The sequence below is a fragment of the Vicia villosa genome, linkage group LG3, assembly GCF_029867415.1.
Source record: "Vicia villosa cultivar HV-30 ecotype Madison, WI linkage group LG3, Vvil1.0, whole genome shotgun sequence".
NCBI classification, from domain to species: domain Eukaryota; kingdom Viridiplantae; phylum Streptophyta; class Magnoliopsida; order Fabales; family Fabaceae; genus Vicia; species Vicia villosa.
In genome coordinates this window covers 34,304,922-34,324,462 of record NC_081182.1, presented here as the reverse complement: position 1 = coordinate 34,324,462, position 19,541 = coordinate 34,304,922, and the positions used below count along the sequence as shown (strand labels likewise).

The 19,541-nt window shown below is 32.4% G+C and overlaps 1 protein-coding gene across 1 annotated transcript; it reads left to right on the top strand.

The window, feature by feature from the left end:
* Positions 1-11,056: 11,056 nt before the first annotated feature.
* LOC131660947 (double-stranded RNA-binding protein 8-like) lies at positions 11,057-13,977 on the top strand. Its single transcript, XM_058930316.1, has 3 exons — positions 11,057-11,278; positions 11,656-11,918; positions 12,400-13,977. Exons 1-3 carry the CDS (start codon positions 11,251-11,253, stop codon positions 13,693-13,695), a joined length of 1,587 nt encoding a protein of 528 aa, XP_058786299.1. The 5' UTR covers positions 11,057-11,250; the 3' UTR covers positions 13,696-13,977.
* Positions 13,978-19,541: the final 5,564 nt, after the last annotated feature.

The following is a 19,541-nucleotide window of genomic DNA, read 5'->3' as shown; positions in this document are numbered from 1 at the left end:
TGGTTCTATTTGTCACTTCTTATGCCAAACATTAATGCCATTGTTTTTGCCATTAATAAAATAAATGAATTCATGTTTTTTCTAATATTGTTGGTTAATTTTGTATTTCATTATTTTGAATAAAAATTATAATTCAATCCTTTTTAGTTTATTTGTTGTTTTTAAAAATTTGGTTAAACAAATTTTAAAAAATATTCTAAAAAATGAGGCGCTCCTTCCACTTTTGTAGGACAATTTTTTATTTTATTTTATTTATTGCTTATTCATTTGATTTAATTTTGTTAATAAAATTTAATTATTAAAAAAACAAACATAATAGATGTGTATTTGGTCTTTTGTTTTCTTTTTTAAAAAATAATAAACAAACTTTTTTGAAATTATATCATATTGTTTTTCAGTTATAACAATCAAATATTTAATTTAACACGTCTGAATTATGTCTTGCTATTTTTCTTTCGTCTTTTAACACATGTAAATACTAATTTTTTATAGCATAAATATTTTTATGAAAATTAATCATTAATTATTATAATATTTTAAAAATATTTGCTTACTATAGTTTTATATTAGTTCAATAAATTTTTAATAAATAATAATAAATAATAAATTTCAATTTTAAGTATTTTTTAAATATTATAAAACATTTAACCCGTGCCTCGCACGGGTCTAAATACTAGTATTGAATATATAAGTGAAAGAATTTGTACATTTAGGATGTGTTTGATTTGTTAAAAAATTAAGGTAACGCATGTGACAAAATTTTTTATCTTGTGTGATACAAAAAGTAATCATGATATTGAACAAAACATATGGTAATATGAGATTAGACAAAACCATGAATTCTTGTCTCCCTAAACCATGGAACAACTCTTTATCCCAAACACAAGTTATCAAAATACTATTTTTACTCTCTCGTTTTATTATTTAAAATTTTATTTCATAAATATGATATTAATATTATATATATATATATATATATATATAAAAATTATTATAATAAAAATTATATTTTTATTCGGTTCATCAACATATCAGACAAAATAGAAAATAAAAATCTCTATTTATCATTTTTTCTGCTGCATAAACACATTAAAAAAAGTAGAGTAAAAAAATTATCTCTTCGTCTTTTTTTCTCCTTCTTATTATTTAATATTTTGATTCATAAATAATAATATTTTATATATCAAAATAGTATTATAGTAAAAGTTATATTATTTTGTCTAATGCATAGACATATAAAAAAAATCGAGAAGAAAATTGTCCAGTGCATTAACCATCAAATACAGTACAATACAAAAAATTGTCTTGTACTATATTGTACTGTCTAGTATTGTTCTGTCCAGTCCTTTTTATTTTGTAAATCAAGCGCGTCATATTGTCTTAAGATTATGAATGAATATGTGGTGTCAAGATCTCTTTGATGGATAATTAGATCATTTCTACCCCTAACACTCCTCGAGCTCCCTATCTAATCATATCAAAGCTTATGTTTGACTTGGTGGGGAGCGAGAATGAGATTATAGTTTAATCAAGGCTAGTGTTGTGGATATGATATCAAAGCCTATGTTCGGCTCGGTGGGGAGCGAGAGTGGAATCTTAGTGTAAATCAAAGTTAATGATGTGGGTGATACACATGTGTGGTTAAGTCTCACGTCAACTAGAAATAGATGAAATATTATATATATATATATATATATATATATATATATATATATATATATATATATTCCTTATTATTTTTAACCATTAGATTGAAAATAATTAATGGTCAAGATGTGGAGTAAGTTATTATAACTTACTCTTGGAGTCAATATAACCCTCCACTCTCTCTCTCTCTCTCTCTCTCTCTCTCTCTCTCTCTCTCTATATATATATATATATATATATATATATATATATATATATATATATATATATATATATATATATATATATATATATATATATATATATATAAGTGAAATGATCTGTACACACATTGCCTTAAGATTTTTTTTTGGATATGGTATGGCAAAGTCTCTTAAATCATAGACGTTTAATTCATTTATGCTCTTGGCGCTCCCTATACTCCCCAACTAAAATTCTGATGTGCGAAATATTTTATACAATGTTAAATTTAATTATTATATTTCAATATCATTTAGACATTTCTTAATAGTGGTTTAAGTTCACAAATCATGCTATAAATACATATCATTAGTCTAAACCTAAGAGTAGGGATGACAATAGGTAGGGTGTGGGCAAGGTACTATAGTACTCAACCCCGTATCTACGGTTTGAAAAAATCCTCGTACCTGAGCTCATACCTGCGTAGAAATCAACTTTTTTACCCATACCCGTACCCTATAAATGTCTAAGTACCCATACTCACTACTACAAAAAATGGTTTTAACCTTGGACGCGAAACGCATTTTACCTTGGTTAAAGAAGCAAGTTAACGAATGGCGTCATAAAAAGTAACGACTTTAACCCTCGATTTTTAAAACACCGAGGGTAAAATGCTTATACACATAGATTGGAACCCCAACTTCTACACTTATAATATTTTCAAAACTAGCGCATCAAACCTCTCGGTTTATCAATAACACCGAGGGGTAAAATTCATATTTTTTTAAAAATTCATTATAAAATAAAAAAATATTTATAAATTAATTATATATCCATAATATTACATTGTTTACACATAATATTTTTGTAAATATACAATAAATTTTAAATTTGATTCATCGTCGTCATTGTTGGTGAAGATCAGATGTTGAATTCTCGTTTCATTGAAATGTCAGAGGAGATAAAATGTTAGATGCAATATATTTCATATCTCATTTGCATTAAATTGTTTCTGATGTAAAACAAGAAAATGGTTAGTTAAATGAATGAATATATGATTATTGATGAACACCGTAAAAAATTGATTATTAAAGAACACAAACCTTAAACGCAATTTATTTTCTGCTCTTGCAATCCATTGTAGAGAACTTTACCGAGTTTTTTATGCTTCAAAGTTTTTATGTTATATGTTTCATTAACAATTATTGATATTCAAAATGCTTTTATAATTGATGCCTCTTAGGTTTCACGCGAATCATTAATGAAAGTTTCTTGAGCGTTGATACTTATGAAATGGACGACACTGATTTGTTTAAAGACGGTGATCAATATTTTCAATTATGACGCCAAAATAACACCCTCTGTCATACCCCAAATTTGTCCTACCCCTTTTATTTGGCTTAAGATTTTGCATTCATATGCATCTTTCCATTAGGATATTTACATAACTTTATATTCATTCAGAAAATCAAAAAAAAAATTAGTAACATGTCATTTACATGCTCATTTTGCGTTTTATTTGACTTCTATAATTAATAGTATTTTTTGCTACTAACCTCTTTTGATTTTAATATTTTAATTGTAATTCAATTTACTTTTTAGATTGAGTTTCTATCAAAATTTAAAATCACTTTGTTTTGTTATTATTTGTTTTATCTTTGTCTTTGATAGGTGCAATTTACAAAAAGTGTTCAAGGTCCATTACCATTTCTTTTGATCTAGTTCATTCAAGTTGGACCAATTCAAGAATTTCAAGTCATTTAGTCTTGAAAATATCTCAATCCACCCCTTGATACTCTTAGGCACCTAGCGAAATTTCATTTATGCCCTCTGATTCCAGAGATACACATCAGAAATCACCTTTTTTTTGCCAAAATTTGATTTTTTTCGGAGCTACATCTACGAATGTATTTTGAACTAGTAAACGTTGGAAAAATTCAAATGAAATCAGTTCAAGGAATCTTTCGTAGATATATCTCCGGAAAGTCTTAAGAACAGAATGTTTTGTAGATGTACCCACGAAATATTCTGTTATATTTTAAATCAACTATGTTTAACTCCAAAACTCTAATTTTTTTTGTTCAACGACAAAATAATACAACAAAAAAGTACATAAACTAGTGTAATGTCAACTCATTGTTATATAGTACATCAAATATTACACCATATAAATAGGTGATATGTCATATACATAATCAAAATAAAGTACATCAATGTAATAAAAAATAGACATCAAAATAATCAACACGATCACTACTGTGTGTGTCGGACAACATCTGTATCCTCGCCTCTGCCTCTCGCGTCTCTTCTGCGTCCACGACCTCCTCTGTCGGGTCTTTTGCCTCTACCGTCTAGTACCTCACATGTCCTGGCACGATGTCTATGGTACACCAGTGCCCCATGTGCCACCTCCATGATATCATCTAGTATACACTTGTGACCAGACCCCTCAGGGAAGAAACCACCGTCAATGTCTGCCAACGCTATCTCAACTATCTGACGACAGCGAGGAAGCACATCCTTAGTGTGATCCAACTAAGACTGGTGCTCCTGCAATATCTCCTAATGAGCTGGTCTGGGAAGTGATCCCGCTGCATCAGGGACCATGTACGGGTGTGACACAATGAAGAGCCAACTGATGTACTCATCGGTGCAACTCCAATCTGACTCTGCTCTGGTCACCTAAGCCTCGTCTAGATCCATGTGTTGCTGATAGTTAACAAAGATCTCATCTATCTGCCAACGGGTCAACCCGAGAGGAGCAGAGACAGAAGGGTGGCGAGGTATCGTCTGACAGTAGCCAAATTGCAGCATGACGCACTCCAGAAGATAAGGAACAGTGATAGTCGAACTGCATGCCAATCATCCAGAGTATAGTGTAATGTCATCAAACGGACGCGTCTCACGATGCGCAGTGTATTAGTCGTAGCGGGTGTCCTCGGCAACCATGCAGTCAATATATACTCTATAAGGCTCTGCCATCTAGTTCCCTCTCATGGGGATGAAGGCACGAGCATGTGGCCATGCCTCAATGTAGCCATCCACCTCTCCCCAGCCAATGATCATCGGGAAGTGTTGTAACTTCCACCCATAAAATGAAAATAAAAAACACCAAATAAATAAAAAAACATTATCACGAATATAGAATGAAAAGTAGTGAAAAAAAGTAGAAGAATATAAGATTGTTACCATTAAGAGTGAACAACTGCCTGCGACAGTCCTGGTCTTCCACATGCATCCTTCTCCCAGTCTCGAATAGTTGTACGCCAGCATTGCCGCCCCCCAGTTGTACTCATGGATCCGTGCGGGATTCATAAAGTGCCTCAGGTAAGCGACATTCGTATACGTGGAGCTCATGTCCACAAACAGCTGAGTCTCGATCAAAAATAGGAAGTAAAACCTAAGCATATGATGTCTATGTATCTCCACCTCAACTAGGTCACCAACAGCCTCCGGTCACCCATGAGCATTTCATTATGGATAGTGGTGTATCTAATCTGACATAGGTCACCCAGACCATATATTGTGAGGACATCTTGGAACCACGGCTCCTCAGACTGCTCTAGAGCTAATATCTTCCTCTCGTGGTTATAGAACTTTTGCGGTACCCTATCCTGAAAATTACCAATGAAAACACTGTTAATAACATGCAATGTTAGAAATAATAAATTTCCAATAAGGACAAAAAATAATAAGTCTAAGCAATGTTACCTCTCTATCCCAGACATGTCTAGCAGTATGATCAGCGTACCCTATCAATAGGGACAAATCAGAGGGACCCCTGGGTAACCCTCAAGCGCATCAGCATCCTCATGCAATGGGTCAACACCATTAGGAGGTGGCACAAGAGAACCAACACCATCAAGATGTGGCACAGGAGAACCATCACCATCAGGAGGTGGCATAGGAGAAACGGTATCAGCTGGAGGTGGCACATAAATATCCCGACGATTTCTACGGGTGGAGGCGCCTGTGAAGTACCCTTACCATCATCTTGACGCCTCTGAGATGAAGAAGTAGAAGTGGAAGACGTGTGTCCACTATGTTGCGGAGTAGTCTGCGGTGTGACCTCAACTATCGCCTCTACTAGAACAGAGGTGTCTGTCAGCTACATGTGGGACTTTCTGGCTTCATGCACGTCGCACTGAGGCATGTTGGGTAATCCCCCCATGTATCAGTCGGTCTATCTCATCAGCCATAATGTCTCCAAGGTATAACAAATAAATACAAATTAGATACAATTAAGTTATAAAAATAAAAGGAAAAAACAAATTTTAACTCCGTAGATGCAAATGTAGAAAGCTTCCGTAGATACTGCTACAGAAGCACCTAGCACTCATAGGAGAACAAGAGAACAAAGGAAGTACATAGAGGAAGGGGGTGTGTTTTTTCGGTCTAAAGAGAAATGTTTTCTCTGTCTTGAAGCTTGAAATATGGAAAGTAGAACAGTGAGCGTGAGAAAAGAACAGAGGAAAGAAAATTTTGCAAAATAGAGCATAGAGAATAGAGGGAGTATTTTAGCGTGAATGAAAAAGATAGGGAGGCAGAATGTTTTTTTAGATTTAAGGTTTTTGCTCCAATGTTTATATTGGGCTTAAGTCAATTGTCAAAGCCCATTATGATTTTCTTTGCAGCTCCCCACTACAACTCCATGCGCCTCACCCCCTGGCAGCTTCTCCTTGAAGAATTATGGGCCTGCTTCAGTTTAGCCTAACCGAATTACTCTCTTCACACCCTAGCGGACTTAACACTCCTTTTTGGGGCAGTTTTTATTGTGTCTTGGGCTTAGCCATTCGAGCCCAGTTCCAAATTTGCCATGTTGCACCCCCATATTTGCTTAATTTTGGCCCCTTTTTTTAGTTATTTACTGTTTGTTTTGTTATTTCTTAAATTCTTTTTTTAATTGCTTTGATAAAAAGTGCAAATATATGTGGTTAATTAGTCTTTTTTTTACCTATAATAAAAATATAAAAAATTTCTTCTAACTTCTAATATATTTTTGTATTTTTTATATATGTAAAAAAAAAGAGACTAATTAACCACATATTTTTGTACTTTTATCAAAACAATTAAAAAAATTATGAAATAACAAAACAAATAGCTAGTAACTAAAATAAAAACAAAGAAAGTGGGCCAAAATTAAGCAAATATGGGGGTGCAACATTTTCAAAGTTTAAACAACCTTATTTATTTAACCTGGAAGTATGAATAATTTTATGCACTTACAATCTATCATAGGGAACTTTTTCAACACTCTTTAACAGATCTTTAATAGAGAGTTGTTCCAAAAATACAACATCAACACGATTATGTGAGATAGATTACAAGGGCAAAAAACATGTTTTGTTCAAGAGTTGAAGAATATTGAAGATTTTTTTCTGTCTTGCAATTCATCCCAAATAATGATGCACACTAGTTTAGGGCGGCAACATATAAGTTATGATTAAGATAAAATCTATTTAACAAGTGCTTTTATAGTAAAATGTGATTATGCCATCCCTCAATTTTTAAGAAAACTGAAGGGTTGGATAATTTAGTATTCACTTATATACAAATAAAAATATAAACATCCTTAAGTGGGATTTGAAGCCTGTCCTGATTTGTTTTACCCCTAGGTTTTATTAAAAATCGATGAAATATGATATTTTTATTTTTATAAAAAAAATAAAACATGTCGCGCCTTGACCTAATACCTTGATTCTTTATGGCTGAGGTGAAAGCTGTCATAAAAAGCATTTTTCTTTGTAGTTATACATACTCGTTACACGCATTTCTAGTAAAAACAAATCGGTAAACTAAAAAATATCATATAATTTTTTAATTTTAATAACATGAACAAAACATTTTAATTTTTTATTATTGAGTTATGAAACAATCCAACACTAATATAAAAATGTATAATAGTTTAATTGTGATGTATTTTTTTAAAGTGAAAGATATATGGTTTTATATAATAATATAAATAAAAATATATAAATATACATTGCGTGAGTATAGGGCGGGGTGGGTCATAAGATACCCGTGCCTGCACCCATACCTGCTTATTTTATTGGGTAATTACCCGTCCACATGCCCGTATCTATTTTATTTGTTTTTACTCTACGCGTGGTGGATATTTTTTGCGAGTACTCAATGGTACAATTGGCATCCCTATTTAAGAGTGCTTCTCAATATCAAATAGATTCACAAATATGATACAAATATCTGGATTTGACGGTCGAGGATGAATATGTCCAACAAATTTACTACGATTTATAGGACAGTCTTGTTGCCTTGGATTTGTTGGTCGAAGATAAATTCACTTAGTGAATTGTGCTTGACTTGTACCTTCGAGACTTGGGTTCGTTGCTTTTTTGGGGCTTGAATCTTGGTCTTTTATTATTTGCATGCATCCATAACCTAATACATTTGAATGGTCATAAAGTAGGGTTAATGCACTATTTTAGCAAAATATTCAATATTTGTATGAATCAGATGTTTTCATGTTACTTCGTATGCAAGTAAGATGATAAGTGTGTGAAATCAATAATGATAAATATATAAAATACACACAACTTCTCAATTTTGCGACAATTCCTTAAACTTGAGATTTTTATTCTCAATTAGTAAAATAGTTTTCTAAACTAAGTCACCTTTAACAAATCTTTTATGTTTAAATTGTTTGTTATAGGATTTAACCATTTTTCTACATTAAATCTCATTATTATTCAATGTCACGAGTCATTTTTCATCTAGAGAATTCATTTTTATTAAGATAGCTTCTTTATACTCGTTTAAAATAAGTTAGTTTTGCTTGACGACTCTAAGTGAAGACTCTAAGTGAAGATTTGTTAATGTCCAAAGGAAATATTGCACCCAGGCCACAAGTTAGCCGATAAGGAGTAAGTCTTATGATAATAGACTTAAAATTCTGTATAACTTCTTGTAAGATCTCATGTAATTTCCTAGGCTTTTTCACCAATGTTATTTTTTATTGAATCAATGATGATCTTATTTGTAGATTTTGCTTGCCCATTGGCTTAAGCATAATAAGGGGATGATTGCATCAATTTTATCCCAATCCTTTGAAGAAAGGTCATCACTTTCTCGCTAGTGATCATCGTCCCATGACCAATTGTAATAGTCCTAAGAATACCAAATCTATAAATGATATGATGTTTTATAAATTTTAATTTTACCCATATAATAAAGGATTATGTATCCAATATAATCATCACACGAGCTTCTACCCATATAATAAAGGATTATGTATCCACTATGATATAAGCATGTCTTATAGAAGAGGAATGATGTATTTTCCTAATTAGATCAATAGTCTTTTCTTTAAAAGACCAATATTTAATTCATGGTTGCAATAATCTGGTTAGTGCTATTTGAATTTGATTATGTAGCTAGCATGCTTCATATCGTTTAGCATATTTGTAGCAGTTATTCGTTATAGTATATATTTTAGTAATATCTATGGTGATATATTATCCATTTATCACAAAACTAATTCTATAAGAACCACAAAGTTCTTCATAGACCTCACCCATGACTTTGAAAGACTCTTTCTTTCTCATACATTTTAGGAGAAGTTGTCTTCATTTTGTATAAATCAACATCAAACGACACATAACTGAGTGCTTTTTCCATAAATTTGAAATCTATTGGCGATAATGGATTTTGCAAGTAGTCAGAGTCGGCCTTATGGGTGTGCAATCAGGCCCACGACACAGAGCCTCCAAAATTTAAGGGTCTCATATTTGAGGATGCACTTAATAAAAATATAAAATTAAATAATGTATAATTATCTTGTTCAATAACTTAACATATAATCTCAATTAGCTAAATGAAAAAGTCGTTTTCTATCGTTCTAAATATGGGTGTTCAAACCCCGTTGGCATTTTTCAAATTTAATTGTTTATTTTAATAATAAAATGCCACAACTAAGAATTGAACTTAAATCGTCACACCTTAAAATGATTTAAATTCATCAAAAAAATTATTACAAAAGTTTGGGGGGTGGTGGGACCTGTAAAAACACTCAGACGCCTAAGTTAGTAACCAATTATGGTAAGAGATAGAATGTTTCAGGAGTTTTTGAGTGTGTACTTGACTTGACATTCGCGGTCCCTTTTTATATGGGTTCTATTAGAGTTTTTACTCACGTTTATTATGACGTTTTCATCCACAACATTCATATTATAGATGGCGAGATATAACTCATTCTATGATCCAATGGTCCTTACTTTGTGCTCATCTCTAATATTTTATAGGGCGAGTTCATGCCTACTCCCACAATTATTGAATCCTCTGCCCAATGACATATTTCTAACATCTTCGTTTTGACGTCACTCTCGTTACCATTTTCTCCACCTTTTAGGTTTATACAATTCTTCTCTTGTGGGACCGAGACCAGTTCAAGATTACCAACAACCCATATCCATGGTTAAGTAGGCTAATGGATCGATTTCGTCTTTGGCTCGGTCCAAGTAGAAATTTGAACATGGCCCAATAAGGGTCTCAATTTTAGGACCCTTCTTAGAAATTTGAACGTCAACCACTTGCGTACATCCCTTCTTAGAATATTACTCATTTTGGAGCTCAGTTAGTATTACATTGTAGCCATAAGTTTTGATAGTCTAATTTGACAAGTGTACTAAAAATGTCGTCAAGTTATAATATATATAAAGATTTATCTCCACAATAATTATGTTAATTACTACGAGGCAATAATATTACTTGGTTTGATAAAAGGTAAAATAAAAAGTATATACTATATAGTAACAATCATAGGGTACTTATAATTCTTGGCTTTTTTTATTGCTATGTTTAAGCTCCGCTATATTTTGTGCCATTGTAGCTTTCACCATTAAAAACAAATCTAGTTAGAATGATTTTGAAATTAGAATCTCTTGAATTTTTTTCCTTCTTTACTCTATTTCATGCAAAATTAACTAAAAATTCAATTAAAATATTTGAAAAATTGCTAAAAAATATGTAGTATGACATGTTCTGATCATAACCCCCAAACTTAATCGTTACTCGCTCTCAAGAAACAAATCTATAAAACAAGAATCAGACAATTAATTTATAAAGAAAAGTTACAAATACCATTTTAAATAATTAATTTGTAAGATAAAATTATTTAAAATGGTAAATAATTAAATAAGTAAAATAAGTGTCATAAGTAAATAATTAATTTTACTTACAAATACCATTTAAAAATAAAATTATAACCCAAAAATGTATTATCCCACTACCACCGTCGATATACCCATTTTTTCTCCTGCGCAGATTCCGATATTAGCTTCACCGTACACTCACACTTTTTTCATCTTCACTCACTCACACACACCTTTCTCACCTCTTCTCACTTTAAATACTCGTAACTAACTTCCATCACATTAATTACCACCGTCTCTTCCCTCAACTCTCACCATGTCCACCGCCAACGAAGATTTCCAAGGTACTAGTTGTATCGTTCTTTCTCTACTATTTCCAGGGTTTCCTTTTGCAACGCGAATGAGAATAAGCACATTTTTCTGCTTTTTTTTTTTCAGCATCCAATAATGCTGTTCACTATCTATAATTTTATTTTTTATGTTCAGGATTAAAGTTTGATTGTTTTCGATGGGTGAGTAAATGAAAAAAGGGTTTATAATTTCAATAGATAGATACAATTAGTACTAATTTAAAAGTGAAAATGTGGTAAGTTGTTGTCAATTAATACTTGTAGTATTACAAATTAGGAACCCTAGGACAGAAACCCTAAATAGGGGAATCTCTCACCGGACTTTGATGTCATTCAATTCTTATTTACTTTCATTTTTATATATGCGTTAGGTGTTTCAAATTGTTATGTGTTCAAGAGCCGGTTGCAAGAGTATGCTCAGAAAGCGGGGCTCCCCACACCTGTGTATGAAACTACCAAGGACGGGCCTTCCCATGAACCTTGTTTCAGGTCAACGGTGATTGTGAATCAAGTTCGGTATGACTCTTTGCCTGGGTTTTTTAACCGTAAAGCGGCAGAGCAGTCAGCTGCAGAGGTTGCTTTGATGGAGTTGGCCAAATCTGGTGAAGTTAATCAGTCCATCACTCAACCTGTTGTAAGTAGTCTTTGCAAAGTCTTTACAAATTGTGAATTTTTATTGTCTGTAGTAATTGATAGTTCTGATTATAGTGACTGTTGTCGATTATTTTTCATATTGCTTCTGCTCTTTGGGATAATTAACGTTTCTATTTGAAGGGACAAATTCCTGAATTTTCTAATTTCAAGAGTGATTATCCTTTTATGCTGATTAGCTAATGGGTATTTTTCTAGTTTTCTTAGTATGCAGCAGGATTGGATGACTTTGCTTTGTTCATATAATCGAATTTTTCCTATTTTTGCTTAACCTAAGTTGACCATCTTACGTGTTTGCACTCACTACCACTCTGTTCTTGTCCTTTTTGATGATTAGAAGAAATATAGTTGTTGCATATTTATCTGAGATGTTCCCCATTCTATGTTCTGCATTTTAATATATTACAGTTGCTCAGGTCATTTATTTTTACTGCCTCTGATCATTTTAATGATGTTTCTTCCAGCATGAAACTGGATTATGCAAGAATCTACTTCAGGAGTATGCTCAGAAAATGAACTATGCAATGCCAACGTATCATTGCAAAAAAGATGATACGCCACCAGGTAGAGCACCGTTATTTTCATGTACGGTCGACATTGGAGGGATTCTCTATATTGGGGGAACAACAAAAACAAAGAAGGAAGCAGAGTTAAAAGCCGCTAGAACTGCTTTATTAGCTATCCAGACAAATGCATCTCAGGCTTCTCAAAACCAGTTTGGCCATTTGACTGTCATTCCATCCAGAAAAAGGGCAGCAGATTCTGTCGCTGATGAGGCTTCAAAAGCTCCAAAGCCTAAGAAAGCACGCTTTAAAAGGAAATTTCCCAAAAGGAAGCCGTCTAAAGACAAGAAGCCTCGTGTTGACAATGCTGGCGATGGAGCAAATATCAATCACAGGATAGAATCACTTGCAAGTGCTAATGATGAATCTGGCATCCAGGAAACCAAATCCGAAACAATGCTCCCTTCAGAAGCTGTAAAGAATTCTGAGGATGGAGTATCTCTATCCCTTGCAAGTGCTAATGATGAATCTGGCATCCAGGAAACCAAATCCGAAGCAATGCTCCCTTCAGAAGCTATGAAGGATTCTGAGGATGGAGTATCTCTATCCCTTGCAAGTGCTAATGATGAATCTGGCATCCAGGAAACCAAATCCGAAGCAATGCTCCCTTCAAAAGCTGTGAAGAATTCTGAGGATAGAGTATTGACTAACCATCATGAGGAAGAGACAACTATCCATCATGAGAAAGAGACGTTAGCTAGAGACGGGTCTTTTGCTTTGAATAATAAAGAAGTGTTTGATGATGGGAAGTCAACAGAATTTCAATCCAAAGAGGTCAATCTTGGGAATGTTGTTACAGAAGTGTCGTTTGTGCCAAATGGAGACATACCAGCAAACGGAGACATACCAGCAAAGAGCAATGGGATGTTTGCGCCAAACGGAGACATACCGGCAAAGAGCGATGGGATGTTTGCGCCAAACGGAGACATACCGGCAAAGAGCGATGGGATGTTTGCGCCAAATGGAGACATACCAGCAAAGAGCGATGGAATGTTTGCGCCAAACGGAGACATACCGGCAAAGAGTGATGGAATGCTTGATCCAAACAGAGACATACCAGCAAAGAGCGATGGGATGTTTGGAGACATACCGGCAAAGAGCGTTGGGATGTTTGTGCCAGATGAAGACATACCGACAAAGAGCATTGAGATGAACGAACTGCATTATGTTAATGGAGATATGGTCTCTGACAATTGATTATATTGTGAGTTTTTTGTTTTTTTACTGAAGAGAGGGGTTTTGAGACTTCAATTATATTAATTATTATAAATTAAAGATTTATAATGGAAGAAAGATCCAGTCAGGAGCAGACATTCATTAGGATTGCTAGGACATTAGGTTACATCTCAGGAAAATAGAATATAGGCTATGATATGAACCAAAGCAAGTAGCTAATTTATAACTGAAAATGGTGTTTCAGACCATTTATTTACTTATGTTATTGCACTATTATATTAAATGTTAAAGCTATCTGCTCCATTCATCTTTTTAGAGGCGTTATCTTAATGTATGTCTGGGTTAACTAGAGGCGTTATCTTAATGTATGTCTGTGTTAATAGTTACTATATAGTGAATGTTTGATTGAGCTTCTATCACTCTTTTATCATGTCCAGATGTATATATAACCTGGAAATCACAAAGCTAGAAATTGTAGTATCTAGCAGACACGCGTTTTGGATGTGGAAAACCAACTTTCCAAACATACAGTCTCACGAGATAAATTAACTAATCCACTAACGAAATTGAATTTTTTATTTATTTATAAATATATTTGTGGTCTTCCATGATATTCAAAATTTTGATTTTAACTAGGGGTGTGCAAAAATATGGTTAATTGGCCTATATACCTAAACTAAATTGTACTGAACCAAAAATAACTTAAACCATTTAAATGATTAATAAATTTAAATGATTAATAAACTGAATCATATATTATAAACAATTCGATTAATCAAATTTGGTTTTAAGTTTATAAACCGGTTTTAACTAATTTAAACTGTTTATCCTTTTCCACTTTTTTAAAAAATTTAAAATGTAATTGCATACTATGTTTACTATATGCTCAGTTTTCGCTTTCCAAATTGCAAATCTTTTTACTATATGCTCAGTTTTCGCTTTCCAAATTGCAAATCTTTAGTTGTTGGTTTTACTGAGTGTTATTAAAATAATTATTTTTTAATGATTTCGTAATCTCATTATATTAAGTCATCTGTAAAATTCTAGTGTCTCATAACAGATAAAGCATTTTACCGAGTGTGTGCACAGTGCATATACATAAACTATAAATATTATATTAATTAAAAGATAAGTAAATATAAGGTTTTCAAAATTTTTTAGATTTCACATATTTCGATTAATAAATTTTTCAAAACTTTTATAATCTAAATGTTCAAAACGCAAACAGAGTATTCACTTTAGTCACTTGTCTCTTTAAACACGGATATGAATTAATGAATTTTCTAAAGTTTGTTTTTGACCTAATTTATAATATAAAACTAGTTTGTAATTATAAACTGGTTTAAAATTAATTTATATATTCAAATCGGCCTAAACCAATTTATAATTGAATGAAAACTGTTTTTATATTTAATTGAACTTTTATTAATGTGATTACTAAAAACTGAATTGAATCATTTATGTGATTCAGTTCAATGCAGTTTATGAATCATGAATACCCTTAATTTTAACCCCTAGAAAAATTTTGATTTTAACCTCTCAAAATCTCTAGATATACTCACTATATGTCTATTTGTATCTCCACTTTGAATTTTTTTTTCCCTTGAATATTTTAAAATAATCCTTCCCATTCATCCTAAAACTTTACTCCTTTCAAAAACTTTAATGTTCAATTAATTCAATTGAGTATAAACTTTATTTTAAAGTGTTCAATCAACCTAATTTTGATTGAAAATTTTATTGGAAATTGCTAATTTCTGGAAAAATACCCTATAAAAATTCAAAAATGTTCCTCTGATTCTAGAAATGCATCTTCGGATGCACACTACGTCTTACCAAATTACGCTCACTTGAGCTCACCTTATATTTTTTTTTCTAAAATTTAGTCTAGAGATTCCGCGACCATTCCATGTACACCTCTTGCATTCTTCACTGAAACGTCATTTTTTGACAAAAATTAATCCAGAGATGCATCTCCGTATTCACACTAGACAAAATTCAAAGATGAATCTTCGAAACCACACCAGACAATAATTTTTGGCTTTGTTTTAGAGTTGCTCAGATAAAATTGACGATATATTGTAACTATACTATCATTTTCAATTTGTATAAATTAAACCATACACTTTTTAAATTATATATATATATATATATATATATATATATATATATATATATATATATATATATATATATATATATATATATATATATATATATATATATATATATATATATATATATATATATATATATATATATATAGAGAGAGAGAGAGAGAGAGATCAAATTACACCTGAAAAGTTACACTCGCTCATAACTTCATTTTGAATAAATATTTTTTAAAATCAATCGTTGGATTGAAAAATACTATCATATAAATCATACCTATAAAGTTTGAGATTGATCTATAATGATTTCAAGTAAATATCCATGTTGGACAAGTGACTTCGAGCACAAGAAGAGGTGAATTGTGGTATTTAAAAGTCGTGATTAATTTTATACTTTTTTCAATTAAGATCGTATTAGTAATTTTAGGTGAGTAAATTACAACGAAAATAGAATACTGAAAGTAAATTCTAGAAAATAAAATGATAGGGTTAGAAAAATTGCACCAGTGATTTATGCAGGTTTGGTCGAACATTTGCCTGGTCTTATCCCCAAGAGGTCTTCTTGAAATTTTGACTATAAACTTTGAGCTTTTGAAGATTATGCCTACGAACCTTAATACAATCTGATCTTGAGATTTTTACAGGCTTATCTCCAACCAAAGACAACTTTTACCCCATGCTAAGCTAATGAACCGTGAGATTTATGGCTAATCTCAATAACCAAAGCAAAGCTTTTTTCCGCAAAGATTAAGAAACCAAACACATAGATTTTATGACAAGTTTATCTCAAGAACCAAACTCAATCTCTTAAAAGTATCGCATCCTTAAGAATATAAACGATCGACACGACCACTTACAAAAAATTTCTTCCTACAAGCAAAACTTCACTTACTAGCACTAAGGCAATATAAAGTTAAAAGATATTTTTTCTAGAGAGTGAGAAGGAGATTAGAGAGATAAATTCAAAAAAAATAGTAAAATGTTGGAAAATGGCATGATTTGAAGTGGAGGTGTGGCTCCTTTATATATTAGTTAAAAAAACAAAAAATGAAAATAATTCACGGGCCAAATTAATGACCTAATCGAGTAGCATAAGAATCTAATCGATTAGACAACTCACTTTTAATAGATTAGCAAGCCCAATTAGAAAGTTTTGGATATAGATCCATTGCAAGTCATTAATGTGTTGTCCTTATCATTTGGATAACCATTTAACGCACTTCTAATCTATTAGCTTGATGCTCTAATCGATTAGATGGCTTAGAAAAGTTTCATCAATCGATTGACACAACTTACCAATTGATTAATTAGTTTAAAAATGGTGTAAAAAGGCTTGTTCATCTTTTTAATCACTTGTATGGGCTTAGAAGATGATTTTCTTATTTAAACATATTTGAGAAAATGTTTTGAGGTGTGTGTGTGTGTGTGTGTGTGTGTGTGTGTGTGAGAGAGAGAGAGAGAGAGAGAGAGAGAGAGAGAGTTGTCTTAGTATTCTTAAGATAATTCCTTACTTTTACAATATCTAAGTCACTCAGACAGAGAGAGAGAGAGAGAGAGAGAGAGAGAGAGAGAGAGAGAGTTGTCTTAGTATTCTTAAGATAATTCCTTACTTTTACAATATCTGAGTCACTCAGAGAGAGAGAGAGAGAGTTGTCTTAGTATTCTTAAGATAATTCCTTAATTTTACAATATCTGAGTCACTCAGACAGACACATAAACATGACCTGCCAAGCTTTCACACCTTTCTCTAAAACTTTAAGACTCATGCTAGATAGTTTTTGATTGTACATGCATTTGATCTTGAGTTCTTTTGTTGAGTCATAAGATGCTTTCTTTGGTTATACTATAATTATCAATGTTGAAATATTTTTCCATGTGTTGCCTTCATCAAATATTTAGATGCGAAACTTTTATCTCCATAACCTGTTGTTGAAGTTGTATAAGCGGCAAGCAACAAAAGTAAGTATTTGTTTAGATATAGGTTATATCGTACCGTCTCCACAGGGATTAGTGCTACTGAACTGCCATTCAATAATTTCCGTAGTTATGAGTTTAGTTTAGAATGGTTAAAGCATAAAGACATAAAAGTGAATATGAACAGGAAATAATTCATTGTCTAGAGAGAAGAAACTTATCAAGCTTGTATATAATCTACTTAAAAAATGAAGGTTTGATAAATTGGGACCAACATTACCCAAAACGTAACCTAAAAAATGTGCTTTTACCCCTTTTAACGTATTTCTGTCCTGCCAGATTCACCGGACGAGTCTGGATTCTCCGGGCAAACTACACCATTAGCAACAGCAGAAAATTCTGCACTGTTTTGACCATAACCTGAGAACCGTAACTCCGATTTGCCCCCGGTTCGAAGTGTTGGAAATCGTATTCAATGATCTTTTTAACAATGACAGAATATAAATCAAATTGATGATTTTTTATTCCTTGATTTTGAGCTTTATTCGTTGATGAGTTGCTCAAAATCGCGCATTTGAAGTCGTGTCTTCGATACTTTATTGTTCATGCTCCAATAACGCATTAATACCTATAAAATGAATCGAAAACTATCAAACGATACACAAATATACAAAAACTCGATTAAATGCAATTTATACTTAATTATACAAAAAGTAGGGAATTATTCAAGGATATTATTAACAAACAAGAGTCGAAAAGTGCCACAAACTAACTACTTTAAACACGACGTTTTGGCACCTAACAAACTCTCCCCAACTTGAACTTGTTTTTCCCTAAACAAGAAACAAACAACTCAAAGAAACAAAAGCGATCAACAAAAAAATCACGAATCAACAAGTTTTGAAAAACGGAAACAAATGTATGGCTCAAATGAAAAACAGTACACACAAAGAAAATACTTACCACTAACTACGGCGACAACATAGACATGAAACAAATGCTAAATACAAAGAACATACCAAACATTCTAAAACAATATTGGTTCACAAATGAATCACACGTAGCATACAATCATCGATAGATGAAAAACACACAAAAGTGGGGTAATTTTCACTCACCCACAATCTTGCAAACAAATAATTAGATTATGCAGTCATCCAAAAATCGTATTAAAAATACAAAAGAAAGAATCACAAGTAGGGGTGGAAATAGGCTAGGCTAGGCTAGGCTTTAGAAGGCCTGGGCCTGGCCTACGATAAACTTAAAAGGCCTAAGCCTAGCCTAAGGCCTATCATAGGCTCAATTTTTTGGCCTGGCCTGGCCTTTTTAAAAGCCTGGCCTGGCCTGAAAGCCTATTTAAAAAGCCTGTATCTCATTAAAGTTTTCAATTAATCTATATAACTTAAGAAGTCTTGTAGGTCGGCCTATATATACATATATAAGTAAATCTATTTAGCATTTGTTATATATATATATATATATATATATATATATATATATATATATATATATATATATATATATATATATATATATATATATATATATAGGGTAGCCTATTTAGCTTTTTTTCTTTCTAATATATATGCATACATGAACATATCTCTAATATATATGAAAATATAGGCCGGCCTATAAGGCTTCATAGGCTTTTTTAATAGCCTAAGCCTAGCCTATTAAATAAAATAGGCTTTTAAAAAAGCCTAAGCCTGGCCTCTTTATTAAATAGGCCTGGCCTGGCCTAGGCCTATGTAGGCTGGGCCGTAGGCCCCTGTAGGCCGGCCTGGCCTATTCCCACCCCTAATCACAAGAGCTTTTCAAGGTTGTAGCGTGGACGGGTGA

What these genes read in the sequence shown, in the direction of transcription:
- LOC131660947 (XM_058930316.1), top strand. Translation starts at nt 11,251, where the DNA reads ATGTCCACCGCCAACGAAGATTTCCAAG. An exon ending in CGCCAACGAAGATTTCCAAG is followed by an intron (nt 11,279 to 11,655) that starts GTACTAGTTGTA and finishes TATATGCGTTAG; the next exon opens with GTGTTTCAAATTGTTATGTG. An exon ending in AGTCCATCACTCAACCTGTT is followed by an intron (nt 11,919 to 12,399) that starts GTAAGTAGTCTT and finishes TGTTTCTTCCAG; the next exon opens with CATGAAACTGGATTATGCAA.